Source organism: Limulus polyphemus, unplaced genomic scaffold (genome assembly GCF_000517525.1).
Source record: "Limulus polyphemus unplaced genomic scaffold, Limulus_polyphemus-2.1.2 Scaffold1307, whole genome shotgun sequence".
Lineage (NCBI taxonomy): Eukaryota > Metazoa > Arthropoda > Merostomata > Xiphosura > Limulidae > Limulus > Limulus polyphemus.
This window is the reverse complement of record NW_013666917.1, coordinates 10,046-30,269: the sequence shown is the minus strand read 5'-3', so window position 1 is coordinate 30,269 and position 20,224 is coordinate 10,046. Positions and strand designations below refer to the sequence as shown.

Genomic DNA, 20,224 nt, shown 5'->3' with positions numbered 1-20,224 from the left:
ATATATATAGAGAGAGAGAGAGATAGGTTCACCATTTGGAAACTTTACCAAATCTATTTATAAGCTGGTTTTGACAACGTATATTGTATAAACTTTCAGTCTTATATGGAGATGTGCTTGGAGGTTTATGGTAAAACACAATGGTTTAGTCAAGGGCATAAATTAAAACACTTTCTTCAAGGAAATCAAATGATTAAAACATCCTGAAGTTTTTAAATTCTTATACCACTCATTGAATAGTGAACTGGTTGCTTATGCGTTTTGGGTTCTTAATTATCTCAAATTCACTATATAGAACCTCCATCAAGTCCATTGGATGTCAGATTTGTGAATATAGGCAGCAGATCAGCCAGAGTTGTGTGGAGAGCGCCACCTAGTGTCAATCCACCAATAGTATTATATATTATTAGATATTGGAAAAAATCAGGTATGTAGAAAGTTTTGTTCAAAGATTAAATTTTAGTGTTTCAGTACCTAGTGTATTTAACAAAAAAATCTTCAAATGCGTAAATATTGTAGTGACATTTGAGCAATTTATTTCTGCACTTATGTTAGGCTCAGCTTACAAGTTACTTATGATACTATAAAAGGTTTTGTTGTTTTTTAAAGGTTCTATGTATGAAATGTAAATGTAACCACATCTTCATTCAGATGTTTGCGATTCCAAGTAAATTAAAAGTTAAATTCTTACAAGAACATCCATTCTTACAAATAAAATCGAACGAGATGACGCAGCATTTGGTTATTTTCCACGTTTTTTCGATGATAAAACTTAGTAACTTGCAATTCAATCTAATGTAAATTGATTTAGTAATAGCTGATCCAAGATTCTGTCCTCTTGAAATAATTATAACGATATTGGTGTGCTTGTTTTCAGACTTAACGATCTATAGTGTAGTTTGCCATCAAGCCAAGATTAACAAGTGTGCTACACGTTTTTCTGTAAGTTGCCTAAATTCGTATATTTTCTATGCCTTTTTCTGTAATAAGTGGCGATATTTTTCAGGCGCACTTCAAGAAATCTCCGTGTCCAACACCGAAACAACAACTCTGCTCAACGATCTTCATGCAGGCTTTGAATATATTGTTCAGATTTTAGCAAAGAATGATGTCGGCGTTGGTCAACCCTCTGAAATGGCTACCTTCACTACGAAAGAGGAAGGTATACATCAATTTCAATCTTTTCTTTTTCTTTTTGAATATGTACAGACAGTTTAGAAGATAAAGAAAGAAGAGGTATTTAGAAAGCTGGAGTTTTTTTAAAGTCAAGTTCTAATCGTCTTTGTAGTATAATAGTTTTTAAAGTTGTAGAATTTAAATTCTTAGAACCATAACAATAGCAAGGAACAATTTTTCTATATGAGTAAATAAGTCAGGGCTATACAGACAGTTCAAATATATATATATACATATTGTTTTTATTTTAGAACCAGACATGTCACCAACTGATCTCTTGGTAGAACCTGTCGATTCTCATAGTTTACAGATATCTTGGAAGGTATGTCTTTCTTTCTAATACTCGCATGTCACGCACCCGCCATCCTAAATCGAAAACGAGACTCATAACGTAAAAAGAAAACAATGGTATCTTATCATTGTTTTGTTCCAATGGGCAATAATGAAGCACAATACAATACTATTGCTGTAGATGCTAAAAGAAGAAAACAGTATTTTGCAAAGATCCGACGTGGTAAAGGACTTTTATGTTTGGTAAATAATGCAAAACTAAACTGCAAATTTACCTAGCCTAATTCTAGTAATTGGGCTTGGGCCTATGCAACCTAGTTCTGGGCCTGTAATAAGGCTATATGAAATTTTAAACATACATGTATATAGGAAATTATAGGGTTGAACAAGCCTTTGTATTCAATATTCCTAGCTAATCTACTTAATATCTGCGTTTAAATATCTAATATTATCTACATAAATATAATAGCACTGTCTTTTGTATGTCCATGTAACTACTTCGCAAGGTGGTTTGTTGGGTCCATGCGAATATACACGCAAATTTGCGGTTTCACATTCTACATTTTGCAATTTTTATTGGCGTTTTTTGCGTTTCTTAGAATTACATATAAGGGAAGCAACTTTTCATGTCCTAAGATAACCTTTCATTAATCATGAATTTACATAACTCCCGACCAAGGGACGGGTACTGCAGCTAGTATCTATATAAATATGATGGCACTGTCTGTTGTATGTCCATGTAACTACTTTGCAGGGTGTAGATGGATCTTCACCAAAACTGGTATTGACGCTCATTAGCTCCATGCGGGGATACACACAAATTTTCAGTTTTGCATTGTTTACCACTACTTTGCCCCCTGTAGATGGATGTTCACCAAATTTTGTATAGAGTTCCATTGGGCCCATGGGGAAATACATACAGATGTTCAGTTTTTCATTTTGCGTGGGTGTTTTTCGATTTTTAACACTATTTCGCTCCCTGTAGATGGATATTCACCGAATTTGGTATGGTGGTTTGTTGGGTCCATGCTGAGAGACACGCAGATTTGTGTTTTCAAATTTTATATTTTGCTATTTTTATATGCTATTTTGTGTTTCTTACAATTAAATATACGGGAAGCAACTTTTAATGTCCTAAGATAACTTTTCATTAATCAAGAATTTACATAACTTCCGTCCAGGGGACAAGTACTCCAGCTAGTAATGAATAAAGTTGAAATTGGCCATTTAACACAGTGTCGACCTATCCCATATCAATGCATAGGCCTAAAGTGAATTCACGTGACCCCCGGCACATAGTACTGTATATTTAACTTACAATGGAGTTTTATTCGTCAAATTATGCACACACAATACCAAATAATTAATAATCAATTTTGAAATAAAAATCACAAACACGATAATAAATGTCTGGAGTAGATATGCAGTTTTAGGCCGATGTCTATGACACAAAATGCGACGAATGACTTACCTTCAATAATCATGTACGTATGGCCCATGGAAAACTTGTAGTTTTTAGTGAGGTGTTTTGCAGACAGTTTTGTTTTGAATGTCTCTCAATGATTGAAGTAACGTCACCCATTGAAATATCGGGTACAGTAGCTAAATTTATTGTCCATTTAGGATGCCTCAGGCCTTTGTTTGCAGTTGCCATTGTTTACGACAGGCTTATATGCGACTGAACGACTGAATGAGGCATGAATGATGAATATAGAGAATAGGGCCTTCTATTTAAAAGTGATGTGGTGAAACTCAAATTTTTCACATTTGAGGCTAATCCTGATATTAGTTTTAAAAAATAATATAATAAACTACTTGTTCAGTTAGAAGTACAACTTATAATTATATCCACAACAGTGTAAGAACTTTTGCGTTATGAATTTGTCTTTGTTTAAGGCTTAGAGCCGTGTATTAAGTGCTACATTTTTTTAGTTTAATGTTTATTCTATTGAATTTGTTCTCCCTTTTTTAATGGTGCCTGCTATGGAAATGTGTCTTTATCTGAATGTATCAAATTTTTAGCCAAAAGACACTCACCTTAAAGTGCAAAACAATAACATTATTAAGTACCACAACACACTTTTTAAGTAACATCAAAAACTTTCCCCAGCATTATGATGCAAACATAATATTTATCAAGTAAACTTTACATTATACTTTGATGAAAATTAAGTATTTATTTTGATTCTTAAAATGTTAAATGCCTAATATATATAAACTGTATACACTTCATACAGTCGTATTATTTATCACAGTTTTTTAGGGCAGCTACAATGAGAGAAAATAGAAGACCAAGAAAAAACGTCAACATATACAAAAAGTATTTGCTCAGGGGAAAAGACTGAAATATTTTTTGTCTTCTAAATATTCACTCATAATTATTTTTTATTAGCAGAAACATGCATAACTGACAATATACAGCATCTGTCCATTGATAATATTAACAAAATATATTTCTTACACATACAATTAAGATATTATAGCATAATATAAAATTACAACACATTTTAATTGCATTAATAAATTCCAGTTATGTGCAGGTATGTGGAATAGTGGGCAACTAATAATAAGAAGTAATAAAAAAAATGTTGCAAAAATTAAGTATGATGTAGGGATGACAATGCCATAAGGTACAGAAACAAGGTAGGGATGAATACACAAAACCATACAAAAATCTACACAAGTACCCAGTAAGTACTGAGTCAATCTTAAAAGCTTATGGTTATTAGTCACTGTAAGACTGTATAGAACTATTCAGTTTAAATGCTTTTATTCAAACCTGAATTCATGCAACTGACATGAATTCAACATTCAGTTATAGATAAAAGTTATTCTTGGAAAGATTTGGGTACTGTAAACTGTCATTGACCTTCAAATATTGGCAGATGTTCTTATATGTAGCATAATGTCTGCTATCTGAGTTGCTGTTGAAATGGTGAAGAACTAAACACAGCAATTTCACGCTCAAGCCAAGATCTTGCCTTTTTGTGTGTGAAAATAAAACACATTATTCAAGATGGCTTCCATTGTATATCCTTGGTGTATTTCATTTGCCTCCAAGGGTTCAGAAAGATTTCAAAGCAGGTCATTTCTCAGTTTTTCAAACATCAGGATATTTCAATTGAATACTAAGTATTGATTTGGATAGAGAGAAAATGGCTATCAAAGACTGCAAAATGAAAGAGTGGAATTATTGAACTAACATACAAGAAACCAGTGCACACCAGTAATCTCTTTTGGCAGCAATGGATGTAGGATAGAACTTAATGGTCATTTTTCTGTACAACAGAAGGAAATGGTAATTTCTACAGTCCAGTCAGTGAATCCTCATAGGAAACACTTATTAATATGAAAAAGAAGTCAAACATTGAAACTCAAGCTGGAAGCAAATTTGGCTCAGTTAGCCTAGAATAAGTGTTTCGAAGAGCCCTTATTGTTGCATAATGCCAAAAATTTATTTTTAGAGCCAATTCTGAGTCATCTAATGAGAGCTGTACTGGCAAGCATGATCTACAAAGATGAAACAATAAAAATAACTAAAAAATCAGAGCTCCCATATGTCCTGGAAACACATGCAGAGGGTATTGTTCATCATTCTAACCTACTATTTAAGTCAGTACTGTGTATGTCTAAGATGCAATGGCTTTTTATACAAGCAATGGATGGAAGTAATCACAAAACCTTTGATGACCTGGGATTCTTCTATGCTATCATTGGCATAATTAGAAGGTATAATGTGACTTTTTCTGTGAAGGCTAGTGAGTGTGCTCTTAGGAATGGACACAAAGTAGGTAGAAAGTTGTAGAGTGTAGTGGAAAGATAATCAATGCTACATGAAAGAACTTCCTAGAGGTTCCAGATAGCAAGCACATACAGTTCTTGTATAATTAGATATGAAGATCATGCAAGGACCTGTTTGCAGAACACCCACTAAGAGCTCTTTCTCTAGTAGGATGCGGCAATAGAGAAGAAGAGGTAAATATAATGTCTTGTTTCATACAATGCATGTAAATCAATTTTTGAGGTTGCTGGAAAACAAAGAACAGTCATCTTAAATTTCCCAGACACTGACGAATTGGTGTTGAGAAATGAAGAACATCTCCTAAGTACAGATAGAGACTGGGGTCATCACATTGTTTTTAGACAAGTAAAGGTACATACCTACCCATAAAATTAGTCAAATCGTTATAAAGTGATCTGTGGTATTTTGCCAGAAGCATGTAATTAAAGGATGTAATGTGGTTTCATCATTGTTCAACATTGGTAAAAGATCTGTAATGAAGCTGATATCAAGTCATTTAGAAAACTTTTTAGATCTCACACTCTCAGAGTCAGACAGTTTCTGCAGTGAAAAAAAAACACAGAAACTGGTCACTGCATTGTACAATTCATTAAATAAGTAAATGAATTACCATACTGATTTTAAGAAGATTAAAACAGAATTAGCCAATAATAAAGATACCTCGTAAAGAAAGCTGTATGGCAGCAAAGTATAGAAAACTCACACAGCACTCATCCAGATTTGGTAACTTCTCTTGACTATGGGTGGAAACAAGAAGATGGAATCCTTTCCATGGTCTGCTATGAAGGTCAGTCTCAGTGCCTTTGAAGTTACTTAGATTTTGATGTTTGCACGTAGTTGCAGACAGACATGCTCAGAAAGACATTCTGTCACCAATTGTTCTTAATGTAAAAACACGATCTGACCTTCAACTATCAGAAAGCTAGGCAGAATTAATCATGATTGTTATTGTCGTTTGTGAGTGGTCAAATGGAACATTTAGCTTCCTTATACCCAGAAGGTGTTAAATTAATATTTTGTACTCTCTGATGCCTTTATGAGTTCATCTTGTATGTTTCACCAGTATTACTCTAACATTTTTGTACGCACCATTACTTTGTTTTGACAGACTTTACTGTTATTCTAGATTATTCGCATTTTTGCTCCTTTAACTTCTGTTTATACCATCCTGTTTATATTTTTTACAAATTTTAGAAGTAAATAATTGTTGGGCTTATTACTTATTCACATAGGTAAATATGATCATGCATTTGATGTAAAATTATACGTATTATAGCCACCACCACCAGAGAATCACAATGGGCTGTTGAAAGGATACCATATAGGGTACAAAAAGAAAGGCACCACATCATCGTTTATGTATGAAACTATCCCCACAACAAACAATAAACTACAACACATGGTGCTTAAAAATCTTCAGCCTTCTACGAGCTATACAGTAATAGTGAAAGCCTTCAACAGTGCTGGGACTGGCCCACCTTCAGATGAGTTTGTGTGTCTAACTTTACTAGGAGGTAAATCTATTAAGTCACTATCTGTTTTATTTCAAATAATGTAGTATTCAATGACTATTTTACATTGTGCTATTACACTAATATCTCAGTGGCTCAGCGGTAAGTCCGAGGACTTATAACGCTAAAAATTGGGTTTCATTACCTGCAGTTGATAGAGCACAGATATCCCATTGTACAGCTTTGTGCTTAAAAATATAACTAATTTTTGGTGTATAAAATTTTAAAAAACATTTTTTCAAGATATAGTCATAAACTTAAATTTGAAATAAAATGTAATTTATATATATATATAATTTCCATTTGGAATTTTAAAGATCCTCCACCTCCACCAGAACTTAAACTCCAGGATGTACAATGGAATTCTGCTACTGTCACCTGGTCACATCCAAGAGATATGAAAGGACCTGTATTTCGTAAGTAATACTGTACTACTTCATATTTGATGTCAGAAAAACGTGTAGGTTTAAGAAGTTTTAATATAAAATTATAAAAATAAACCTTTAACCTGAGCAGTTTTGAAAGGTGAACCTTTCTTCTTCACGGGTAAACTAAGAATGTTTACATGATGTTAAACACAGTTCCATCACCATGGGGGGAGACTGTCTATCCATGTTAGATTCTGTGCTACCCCAGTTTCAGATTCCAAATTAATATATAAATTCAATGACAAATACAAATCAAAAATTAAAATAAAGTATAATTAAAGCTCAACATAATAATAATAATACATTGCTCAGATGTTAAGGCTTCTAATGTCTTATTTTATTACCAGTAACTGAAAAAAAATTTACATTTGTATGAATGTTTCATAATAATATGCTGTCATATCATTTATTAATCAATGTACAGTAACATATAAAAGTAGTGAATACTAGATAATTGATTTCGGTTACCTTTTCCAAATTCCCCCCCTCCCCCAATATTAGTGAACACTCTCCATGGGTCACACATGTTACCATCGGGACTGGTCTAACAATATGCATCTCAGTGATGGACTTAAACTAAAACATGTGCATGGAAAAATAAATGTTAAATATTACAAACAGAATTTCAGAGCATTTTAAGATTAATTATTTATTTAAAAACTTTGAATTAATTTACCAACTGGTATCTGAAGTAGAATTGTTTCCCCTTGTTAGATATATCTGTATATTGTTATCAAAATCAGATGATAATGAGTGATTAATCCACAACTTCGGACCTTAAAGTCGGGTGTCTTCTGAACAACAGGCTTAACAGTTCAATCAAAATAATGACGCTTTTGTCATTTGTTTGCTACCTTTAATCATTTTAATGTAAATATATATATTTCTGATTTTATACTAACTGATTATATAAATACTTAAACAACTTCAGATGAACATCTTACGGAGCTTCCAAACCCATTGTTTTAAGAATAGTAACAGAATGAAGATTTGAAATCTGTTTGTGATTATTTTAACAGAATATAGAATATGAAAGTATGTGTTTTGTTTGTTTTACTTTTTTTTTACCTTTGTTTAAACCCCAAAGCTGTACTCCTTCATAATAATGTAAATTGGAAAACTATAAGGATTTTCTTATTCCTAAGAGTACCTGTTGGAATATGGAATTTCTGCTAACAGACAACAAAAACTTCACATTCCGGGATCAGTTCAAGAATATACCATCCAAGATCTTAACAGTGGTCAACATTACACCATTCATATAGCTGCTTACAACAAGTTTGGATGTGGTAAATTCTCTTCTCCCTTACTGGTAGTCATTGAAAGGAAAAAAGGTATATTGTGCACATACTCTTTCCTTCCCCGTATTGAATAATAGCAAATATAGACCTTATTTAAACTCAAATAAGAGCCTGTATTTTATTATTAAAACTAGAATGTGACAGAAGTTTATTAGTTTTTCCTTTTAGGACAGTAAGGGTTTATTTATTCAATTTGCAAACAGATAGACCAAAATTTGATATTTAATTTCTTTTAAAGTATATATATAAAAAGAGGAGTTTCTAAACAAAGGTCTCCTACATCTTTAATAGAGTTGTATTAAACTTAAGGTGCCCAGTATTACTCTAGCATTACTGGAGAACCTTGGTCTTTTGCTTTTATAAGTTTTAAGACTAATAAAATATCATTCATACATTAAAATTTTGCCTCCATATTTATTACTCTATATTTTTGCCAGATAGGGTAGAGAAAACAGCTTCTTATTTTACAAGGTTAAAACATCTTTTTTTTTATTAACACTATTTTTAGGATCTGATCTCAGAACATCAGCAACCCCTGATGCAATGTCTTTTTACTTTGAGCTGTATTTTGTTATACCAGTAGCAGCCTCAGTTACGGTCGTCATCTGTGTTGTAGTGATTGCTTGGGCTTGCCTTAAAAGAACACGGTTTGTTCAAGGTGTGCAAATATGATACAGTTTGTGTCGTTTTATAAACAGAGTTCAAAGTTTTATTTGATTTCCACTACTGAAGTGACAGAAAAAAAGGTTAAGATTACCTTATGATTAATATGTAAGAAAGAATAGTCAGGATTAATTACATTGTTAATACATAAAGAATTGAGATTAAGAACTGGAATTAATTATGTAGCTAAAATGATCAGCTCTAATGTGATATATATAATATTAGAAATGAGTGTAAAAATGTAAAATATAGCAAGTGCTGTATCTGACATACGTAACTTCATAAAGATATTAATTCTCTACATCTAATATAAAATTTTAATTTTTGCAAGAAACATGTAGCTCAAACACCATTTTAATTTTAATTTCTCCATACTCTCAAATTTTCAACCAAGTTCAAACTAACCTTCAGCTATCATAATCATGACATACCTGTTCAAATAAATTGTAAATGTCTACTAATCATTTTCAGAACAGGGTTAAATAAAGCACTAAATCCAAATAAACTGGAAAAGATTAAAGCAGATTTCCTTAGAAATCTGATGAAAGAGTTTATTTTGTTGATCTGTCCTGTCCATTCATTGAAAAAGAAGAAATAAGCCTAGATTCTATTATTAGTCTGTTTAGTTATTAACTGATTTATTCAGGTTTATATTGTAAGTAATAAAACCTTCAATGGTGTTCTGGATATAACTAAACGTTCAAATAATGCTTTACCTTTTTACATTTGTAGTCACAGTGTGTTTAAGTACTTACAATTTTGTAGTAATCTAACGGAACAAAATAGCCAACTTACGTTTAATGTATTTGAATTTATGCATGATTAGTGAAAAATTCATTCTCATATTGTTTAGTAGTAGCAAACTGATCATTTAGGAATTTGTTTTTTTATCCTTGTAAAAGTTTGGTTGCATTAATTAAAACTTCCTCTAAACTTTTCTCAGTGAAAAAATCCTCGCTGTATGTTGCTTACAAACAACGTGCATCATGTGCTTCAGTATCGGGAGTTTCAGCATCACGTAACAGCAGAGTATATGATGTAGCATGGGAAATACCCAGTGGAACAGTGGTAACTAAATCTTTGTTGTTATTTATTTTAATATAATAATGTTCTAAGTGGGTTATCCTGAACTAGGATGTTTTACTTAATGCCAATTGTTAAAATCTTGCTGGTAAGATTCTCAAAGTGGCCACTCTGTACTGTTTTTTTTTTCCATTCTTCATTATTGTGTAAATATGCATTCTCAAAATTCATGAGATTCATCTTACATTTTACATAACTCAATCTCTTCTGTATATGAACAGTGTTATAAGAAGCAATATTGTAGTATGCACATAGGAATGGGTTGAGGGGAGACTAGAATAATGAATATATACTTAATTATGTAATCAAGTTCACACAAAGTAAATTCATGAAGAATGATAAACACTTTTCAGTAGGAATATACGTTATAATATTGGTATTTAATTAACATCTTTTTGACCAACAGGAGTAGGTCATCATCGTGTTATATGTCATTACAGTTGAACTTTAACCTGATGCTAACCTGTTCTTATTGTGGTGTTCTAGGGTGACCTGGAAATACTTTGGAGCTATGTCAGATAAGTCTGCCAAAAGGGAGATTTGATCAAATTATGTGAAACAATACTGAACTTGTACAAACTGAGTTAATGCTAAAGAATAATTAGACTGGACAAAAAGTGTAAAACATGGTGAAAACAATGTTCTATAGACTTAAACAAAAACACAGTATGTGTACTTGCACTACATATGGTCATTTCTCTATCAAAACCAGGATCAGACTGGGAGTAATATTAACTAAACAAAAAGTATCTACCTTCAAAGAAACCTTGCATTTACCTAGTGTGACGTTAATACCACATGACTGGTCATTCTTATTCCATGAGTGGTAACAGGAATTACCAAATGACAAAGGAAGGAAAGTAATTTTGAAACAAGATCAACTTAATGGTTTTCTTGACCACATATTATGTGAAAATCTACACATATACAGAATAAAGAACAGATTCAGAGTAAATATTAATAATACATAAAGAAGAAACCTACGGTACATTCCTATACCACATTTCCATCAAGCCAATAATTAATTTTAATTTTCACAATAAACCTTAAACTCATGCTGGTCAAGAATTGCATTAACCTTATTAGGTTTCCAAACACTTGCACATCCCACAGATGTCACAACCATTAAACAAAAATATGAAATGGCAAAAATGGCATTAAACAATGAATTTGTATATTAATATAAACCCTTTAAACAATAAATTCAAATATAAAAATCAACAATAAATGCAGAACATAATTGTCTTTGTACAATAAATACCTCAAACACGTATATAAATATGCCCTTTAACAAAGAATAAATGCAAAAACTGTACAATTTAAGACAGACGCAAGTACATATACATATATACAATGTACCCTTCAATAACAAAACCATTATTAAAATATAAAATCTATTAACATAGATGATAGTGTCAATGCCCTGTAACACAGATATTTTTCCTAAAAGGTAAGCAGCTTCATTCAAATCAGTTTACCCTGTTTAGGTCGACTAGATGGACTTTTCCTCTGGCTGGCACTCACCGTACAGTATTCACACCAATATTGAATGTCTGGACTTGAATGTGTCCATAAGAATTGCCATTAAATGTCAGCACAAGTTTGTGTAACACCTTTATGTCCTTTAGTCTTCGTGTAACTCAAGGCCTGTAGAATTTTGTGCCTCAGAACTCTGGGAACTACTAGCTAAACTCAGGTTGAGAAACATTGCTTGGCAGTTGGTAATGATAGTACAGCACACCTTCTTGCACTCACAACTGACTGAGTGACGTAGGTTATGAGCATCCATGCTACATCCCTCAATCTGAGTTGGACACATGGAATGGAATGGAGCACACCCAATAAATCTGGGATTTTCAGTTACTTTATCCAGAGCTTCTGATGCATTAATTGTGGCATCCACCCACTGGTGAAATTTCATACTTTATGGTCTATTGTTACAGCAGAAATGGTATTAAGTCCTCCACAATGTTAGGGATCTGAACATTCAATGAATGGACAAGGTATCATTATTCATTGAGATAGTCCATATTGTGGGCCCAAGTGATAATGTACTGATCAAATCATACTCTTACAACACTGTTATTCAGTGTGCTCTCATCCCTTTAGGGTTTTTAAAGTTCATCAGACAATTCAATGGTGTATGATCCACTCAAGCAGTAAACTTTCTACCATACAAGTAGTGTCAGAAGTGTTACACAGGAAAGCTGACTGATAACCTTCCCAGTACATCTATTACAAGAATGCAGTGCCAATAATGAGACAGTTAATATAACAACCATCGTCTTCATATAAGTGACTGCTCTTGTGTAGCTCTTACATTTGCTTACAAATATGCTCATCACAAGGCCCATCCATTCATGAAAAAGCTAGGCTAATCATCACACTTTTATGTTCAAGTTTTTCATCACATTCTTCCAAGTCTGTGGCCAGATTTGACTTGGGCTCATCTAATTTCTAGATTTACAGCTGTAGTATTCACTGCTTGCTGTTTGCTCTGAAAAATTTGTAGGCTTGTTGTTCAAGAATGATAGCAAGTTCCTTCTTGCTGTCTGGGAACATAGGGGCAGTTCACCCAAAAGCAACCTAACTCCCCACCACAAGCAAAACATATGCTTTGCCTCTCCCGCCTAGGATGATGTCCAGGTGGAGGTACTGGCAAATGTTGTGGCATGTATACCACGGGAGTACCAGGATAGCATTGCCTATTCACTGGAAACCAGTGTGGCTGGATAGCAACTCTGGCATACATGGGTCGTTGGCTGACCCATGGCTGATTTTAACTCTGGTACAACATGGGAATCTTGGTAAAATGGCCTGCCAAGGGATGATGTCACTGCAAAGTTACTGCTATAGCCTTCTTCTTCTCCTGTGATCTCATTATGACAGAAACTGTTTCTATTAACTAAAGAAGGTCTCATACACTGAGATAGTATTGTATTGTCTCACTTGTCAACCCTTCCATGAACTTGTAAATGAGGATATCCTCATGATCTGCTGAGTCCATCACAGGGTAAGCTATATCATGCAAATTTCACACATCATCTGCATAAGTGGTCAAGTTTCCTCTTTCAAGCCTTGGACTTGGCCCACTGGATTGCTTTGTTCTCCACTTGTCAAACCTTTGGCACAACTCAGTGATGACTGTCTCACAAGTTGCTCATTGTTCACATGCTCAGTCTAGTCCTGGACAATCCAGACTCAACACTTAGTATTGAACTGTCTGCTTAATTATCCAGGATTTCCAAAAATTTCTAAAACATTGCTGAAACATTCCAAAAAACAGTTTAGTTCCTCCTTTCTTTAAATGTTAGAGGAGTGGTTTGTTTTGCCTCACTCACTGGAATCTGTGGAACAACAAAACAACCTTCTTACGAGGTTTAAGACTTTGTCAACTCCATTTGTTACAAGTATTAAGGTGCCTTGATTCTCCAATGGTTTGTGGAATCCTGAATTTTGGGAACAAAGCAACAAGATGTATGCAGCAGCTCATTTCTGTTCTCTGTTGAACCCCAAATTCCTCTGAGAATCATTTTGATGTCAGCAGTATGTCTCCTAGCTTAGGGAGGCTCACCACTTCCCCCACAATCGATTTGTCTCTTGCTGTTTCACCTGCTGGTGATAGGACTGTGGTTGGCAGACAGTGTTCATCAATAGTACCTCTAGTCCTTCCTCCATGTGGTGTTGTGACCAGAGATGGGGTTGTGTTCTGGCTGGCATTGGCCTATGAGTCTTTTATAGAATCCCCTTTCCACCAAGTAGTCTTGGATTCACCAGATGACACAACTCCACAGCAATCCTCATACTCCATTGTCATCATATCAAAGTCAACTCTTAATGGGAGAACCTTATCAACTGGTGATTTCGGTGCATCAGACATTAAAAGTTATTCCTGAGTCATGGGCCACAATGAGATTGTAGTCATACACCTTTACAGCAGTGGCAAAAGACATACATCTAAGCAAGGATTTCTCCTTAACATGACTACTCTTTCAGATGGTTGTCTCCCCTTAGTGACTGACTCTCCCTCTAGGTTGTATGCCCATCTTTTCATTGAAAGTGTCACTTTAAAACAAATAAAACTTTTTAAACATTTACAACCAAAAAGTTCAAGCTAAAGACAGTACACATTCCAGCAACTATAAGCAAAGCCCACAATAATCAATATCCTGTTGTCACTGCACCAAAATTTCTTGTTCTTTATCTACTCACTTCTTTACCTGGCCAAATCCAGGATCAGGCTCTGATCAGACTTGGAAAATACTAACTAAATGAATGGTTTCTATCTCCAAAGAAATTTCAATTTTACCTAATGTGACTGTTCTACCATGTGACTGGTCATTCTTATTGCACACAGGTGGAGCCAAAACCTCTAAATATTACATGTATAACCATTGACTGGCACTGCCCTCAACTTCCTGAAACAAGATCACTCTAAGCAATGTTCTCTACAGGCAGTAATAGGTGTTATCAACTTTGAAAATTACAAAAATTACAAGTAATTTAAAATAAGATCAACCTAATGATTTTTTTTACCATGTGTTATGTGAAAACATGCAGATATACAGAACAAAGAATAGATTCAGGATAAAAAATAATAGCAAAAAAAAAGAAGAAACCACACTTATACCACACTATCTAACATATGTCATCATCAGGTTACACACCATTATATTTGAAATTTAACCTGATGTGGCCTACTTCTATAACTTCATTAAATATTAAAACATGTTCTTATTGTAAAGCTATTTATTACTCTACATGAATTCCTACTCACCCTTTACATCTTAAAGAATATATTATTTTATCAGGAGATTAAATAAGCTTAGTAAGAGGTAGTAAAAAACATTTAATTATTCAAGCTGTCCAACTACTATATTACAATTTATAACTAGATTGTAATTTTTCATGCTCAAATGGCTTTCAGTATTGTAATAAATAACTTCCAATTGTAAAGTGCTCATTGGCTGGATTGTGCAGATTGCTGAATTACTACATTAGTATCAATGATGCAAAGCAGTGTTACTTTAGTAAGCAATATATCTGTTAACTTATACTTGGAACCGGAAAATAAATATGATCATATGTTTTGAAGCAGCTGATTTTAGACAACAAACCTTTAAAAGTTTTACTAACAAAGGAACCCTCGAATGTAGCGATAAAGAAAGTGTAAATAGAAAATTAAATATCCATTTTGAATCATAATTATATACTATTATTTTTATAAAAATCTAATGCCTTATTTTTACAATCCTCATTGAAAGCTCAAATAATATGAAGAATTCATCACTAGCTGAAACAAAAAAATATTAAATTGAAAAATTAATTAAAACTGTTGTAAAGAGGAAAAACTTACCTTACTATTAATATTTTTAATGGCATGCTAATGATGTATTGATATAGCTAGATTTTTTGGGGGGATTTTGCAGGCAAAGTAAAATATTGTTAGAGAAATAATTTAGCCCTACTTTTAAGATTCCTCTTTTAAATATATATTTTTTAATGATTTACTCAATAATATGATTTATTCATATGACTAGAATTGAGGGATGGAAATATTTCTTGGAAAAAAGACAAGTGTCTAATGAAAAATAACTTATAAGTACAAAGAGTTATTTTTACCACCAGTATTTACAATGAATGGTTATGTTGGATTCTTTCTTTCAAATATTTCTACTCTTATAAGCACATAATTTAACTGCTACTATTGTTTTACCTAGCAGAAACCTTCAGTATTAGCACTCAAAAATGTAATTAAGGATATTTAACATAATAAGTCTAAAAACACTGTTTCAAAAGTGGATTGGTAATTATAATGGACCAATAGCTGCCTTTGCCTTTTTTTTTTTAAATTAACATTTTGTGTAGAGAATTTTCATGATCATGATGTAGTGTGTTTTAAAGATAAGTATTATTTGATATTTCCTTGAAAGAATTTAAACCTGTATTCAAATCACAATAATTTTCATATATTTTCAGCCTCAGAATGGGCCTCACTACACAAAGCTGAAACCTCCTTACGTCCTTTCATAACTGAGAACAGTGATGGATCAGGATTTAGTTCAGGAAACAATAAGAAAACAGTTTTATAGTTATTTACAAAAACAATCTTAATGTAAAAGTGTTTTTATATAACAAGTGCAGCTCTGAAGAGGATTCTGCTCAGTAATGTGTGGTATAATAGAAAGTAGTTTTCTCGTCAGCCTCATGACTCTTAAGAAATGTTTTTAATGTACACACATTGGTCTAAAAGATGAAAAAAGTTTTTGTGTACTTATTTATAAAAAACTCCTGTATTAAGACAACTTACTAACAAATTCATCACTAGAGTAGCTTTTGTTACTAGCTTGTCAAATTCGAAAGTTCGTGCTTTGATTGCTAAGTAACAAAACAAGTTGCAGGTTATAGTCCTTTTGGTTTCAGGTGATGATGTTGGATTCCGTTCTCAACAGGTTGGATGAGACATCCATAGTATAAATCTCCTTTTCCAAGCAGTGATTTGGATTAAGTTTGTAGATGAGTAGTATGATAGATCCATTGTAGGAGACTCCTGTCCAGGTGTTGATGACGTTGTCAGGTCACAGATGGGTTGGTTGAGAAATCTATAGCATAAAAAAGTACATAAAAGTGGTGATGATGTTTTAAGGTCACAGGAAAATTAGGTGAGAGATCCATAGTACAAAAATACCCTTTCATAGTGATGATGATGTTTTCAGGTCACAGATGGATTAGGTGAGAGATCCATAGTACAAAAAACTGTCAAAATGCTGATGTTTTTTTAGGTCACAGATGGTTTTGGGTGAGAGATCCATAATTTAGAAACCCCTGTCAATTTGATGATGATGTTCTCAAGTTACAGATGGTTTGAGCAAGAGATCCATAGTATAAAAACCCCTGTCCAAATGGTGATGATGTTCTCAAGTTACAGATGGTTTGGGGCGAGAGATCCATAGTATAAAAACCCCTGTCAGTGTGATGATGATGTTCTCAAGTTACAGATGGTTTGGGTGAGAGATCCATAGTATAAAACCCTGTCAAAGTGATGATAATTTTCTCAGATTACAGATGGTTTTGGTGAGAGTTCAATAATATAAAAAAAACCTATCAAAGTGATGATGATGTTTTCAGGTCACAGATGGTTTGGGCTAAAGAGATCCATAGTATAAAAAAAACCTGTCATGGTGATGATGATGTTCTCAAGTTACAGATGGTTTGGGTGAGAGATCCATAGTATAAAAAACCTGTCAAAGTGATGATGAATGTTCTCAAATTACAGATGGTTTGGGTGAGAGATCCACAGTATAAAAAATCCTATCCAGGTGTTGATGACATTGTCAGATCACAGATGGATTGGTTGAGAAATCTATAGTATAAAAAAGTCCATAAAAGTTGTGATGATGTTTTAAGGTCACAAGAAAATTAGGTGAGAGATCCATAGTACAAAAATACCCTTTCATAGTAATGATGATGTTTTAAGGTCACAAGAAAATTAGATGAGATATCTATAGTACAAAAATACCCTTTCATAGTGATGATGATGATGTTTTCAGGTCACAGATGGATTAGGTGAGAGATCCATAGTATAGAAACCCCCGTCAATTTGATGATGATGTCCTCAAGTTACAGATGGTTTGGGTGAGAAATCCATAGTATAAAAAACCTCCTGTCATAGTAATGATGATGTTCTCAAAGTACAGATGGTTTGGGGAGAGATCCATAGTATAAAAACCCCTGTCATAGTAATGATGATGATGTTCTCAAGTTACAGATGGTTTGGGGAGAGATTCATAGTATAAAAACCCCTGTCATACTGATGATTATGATGTTCTCAAGTTACAGATGTTTTGGTTGAGAGATCCATAGTATAAAACCCTGTCAAAGTGATGATAATTTTCTCATGTTACAGATGGTTTTGGTGAGAGGTCAATAATATAAAAAAACCTATCAAAGTGATGATGATGTTTTCAGGTCACAGATTGATTAAGTGAGCGATCCATAGTACAAAACACCCTGTCACAATGATTATGATGTTTTCAGGTTGCAGGTCACAGATGGGTGAGGTCTGTAGTATAAAAAATCTTGTCTATGTGATGATGTTTTCAGGTCATGGATCAGGTGGGTGAGAGATCTGTAGTATTCAGTATCAAATTCAAGTAATTATGTTGGTTGCAGTTAATAAATGAGTTGGATGTAAGCTCCACAGTATGAAACCCTATGCCCAAATGATTCATTTAGTAGATGGAGTGAGTGAGAGATGCATAAAAAACCTGTCAAATGACAATACTGAATTCAATTGCAGATTGACACATAGTATAAAACCCCTTATCCAAGTGATGGTTTAGTATTCAGTTTGTAGATGGGTCTGATGAGAAATCCATAGTATAAAAAACCCTGCCAAATTTATTATGTTGTTTTCATGTCAAAGATGGAGATTTAATGAGAGGTCCATAATATAAAAAGCCTCTCATTGTGATGATGTGTTCTGTTTGAAGAATAATAGATGAAAGGTACTCCCCATCCTATCGATAGTGTTGGTTTCAGTTATTACATAAGTTGGACAACAGATGCAGAATAGAGAAAAATAACTGCTAACATAATAAGGTTAAATTTAACTTGCAACAGAGTTGAATGATCAATATAGTACTTAATAGAAAACCTATTTCTCCATGTGATGACGTTTCAGTTTGAAGATGGATTGGGTGAGAGTCTAGAGATACATAATATATAAAAATCCTGTTCAAGTGATGAGGATGATGATGTGTTCAGCTTGCAAATTTGTTGAGTGAGAAGCACATAGCATTAAAACTTCTTCCAAAAGTATGATGATGATGTATTCAGTTAGTAGATTGGATAGATGAGAAGTAAATAGCAGTGATATTTGAGTTTCAAAAAAAATTATTTTTGTTTTTATTTCATTTTACTTGTTAATAGTAGTTTTAGTTTCGGTGTTACACTTTTAGTTTTTCTTATATAATAATAGTTTCTATTTTAGTTTTGAGTATTTGACATTAATTTTAGATTCTATTCCATTTTGTGTTTTAAATCAAAATCACTTGTTCATAGGATAATTCTTTTAAGTGTATAATTACTAGTAATTACTTTGACAATTTACATCTGGTGATGTGAACAATATATGAATTAAATTAAAAGTAATAAAAATATAATTTTAGTCATTAGTCCCTTTTTTTTAAAAAAGAAAACTTAAAAATTTACCAGTTACCTATATATATTCCAGAGTCCATACCATAACCACAACACTCATTACAGTAACTAGTGACCAGACAGCAGAGATAAATATTTAAACTTACAATATACAACTTACAAAACAATTTTGAAAAATAACTTATAGTTATTAGTCTCCATTATGATTGTGAGTATGTGACAAAAAGGCTTACTCTGTGCTTACAGTTATGCCTAGTAATAAACTGGATAACATTCATAGACTGACCCTTATTGCTCTTTCCAATACCATAAGATAATTTAAAACATTTGCCTTTGAGAGAAAATTAGTTGAAAGCTGAAACCTTTCCAAGTGAACAACTTCTTACCAACTACTGTTGTCTTTTTAAGATTTTTAATTTTCGTTTAAGTAATACCTTTTTGTTTTCATATCCATTTTAGTTTTTGTTCACGTAAATTCAAACTTTTTCGTTTTTATTTCATTTTCGTTAACGAAAATAGCGTTGGTAAATAGCATTAAAACTTCTTCCAAAAGTATGATGACGTATTCAGTTAGTAAGTCAAATAGTTGAGATGTACATAATATTAAAACTTACAAGAGTATGATGGTGTATTCAGTTAGTAGATGGTATAGGAGAGAGGTATGCAGTGGTGGGATTCAGCCGGTTCGCACGAGTTCGTGCGAACCTGTTCTTAGAATTTAATGACCTCCACGAACCGGTTGTTAACATATTTTCTATCATGATTGTTACTTAAATATACATCAAAATATAAAAAATAATTAAATAA

General features: G+C 33.1%; 1 protein-coding gene across 2 annotated transcripts in view; it reads left to right on the top strand.

The window, feature by feature from the left end:
* Positions 1-19,211, top strand: part of LOC106463029 (Down syndrome cell adhesion molecule-like protein 1) — a 38,310-nt gene extending 19,099 nt beyond the window's left edge. The window contains exons 7-16 of one of the 2 annotated variants that reach the window (XR_002611400.1): positions 296-427; positions 1,007-1,162; positions 1,428-1,498; positions 6,546-6,783; positions 7,098-7,196; positions 8,354-8,542; positions 9,018-9,167; positions 10,116-10,240; positions 16,235-17,383; positions 18,224-18,246. Coding sequence is in view for 1 of the 2 variants with exons in the window: in XM_022390442.1 (XP_022246150.1) it covers positions 296-427; positions 1,007-1,162; positions 1,428-1,498; positions 6,546-6,783; positions 7,098-7,196; positions 8,354-8,542; positions 9,018-9,167; positions 10,116-10,240; positions 16,235-16,288 (1,214 nt within the window). In the remaining variant the exon portion in view is untranslated. Of the gene's footprint in view, positions 1-295; positions 428-1,006; positions 1,163-1,427; positions 1,499-6,545; positions 6,784-7,097; positions 7,197-8,353; positions 8,543-9,017; positions 9,168-10,115; positions 10,241-16,234 lie in introns of both variants that reach the window. The other variant, XM_022390442.1, reaches the window with a different exon arrangement.
* The last annotated feature ends 1,013 nt before the right edge of the window (positions 19,212-20,224 follow it).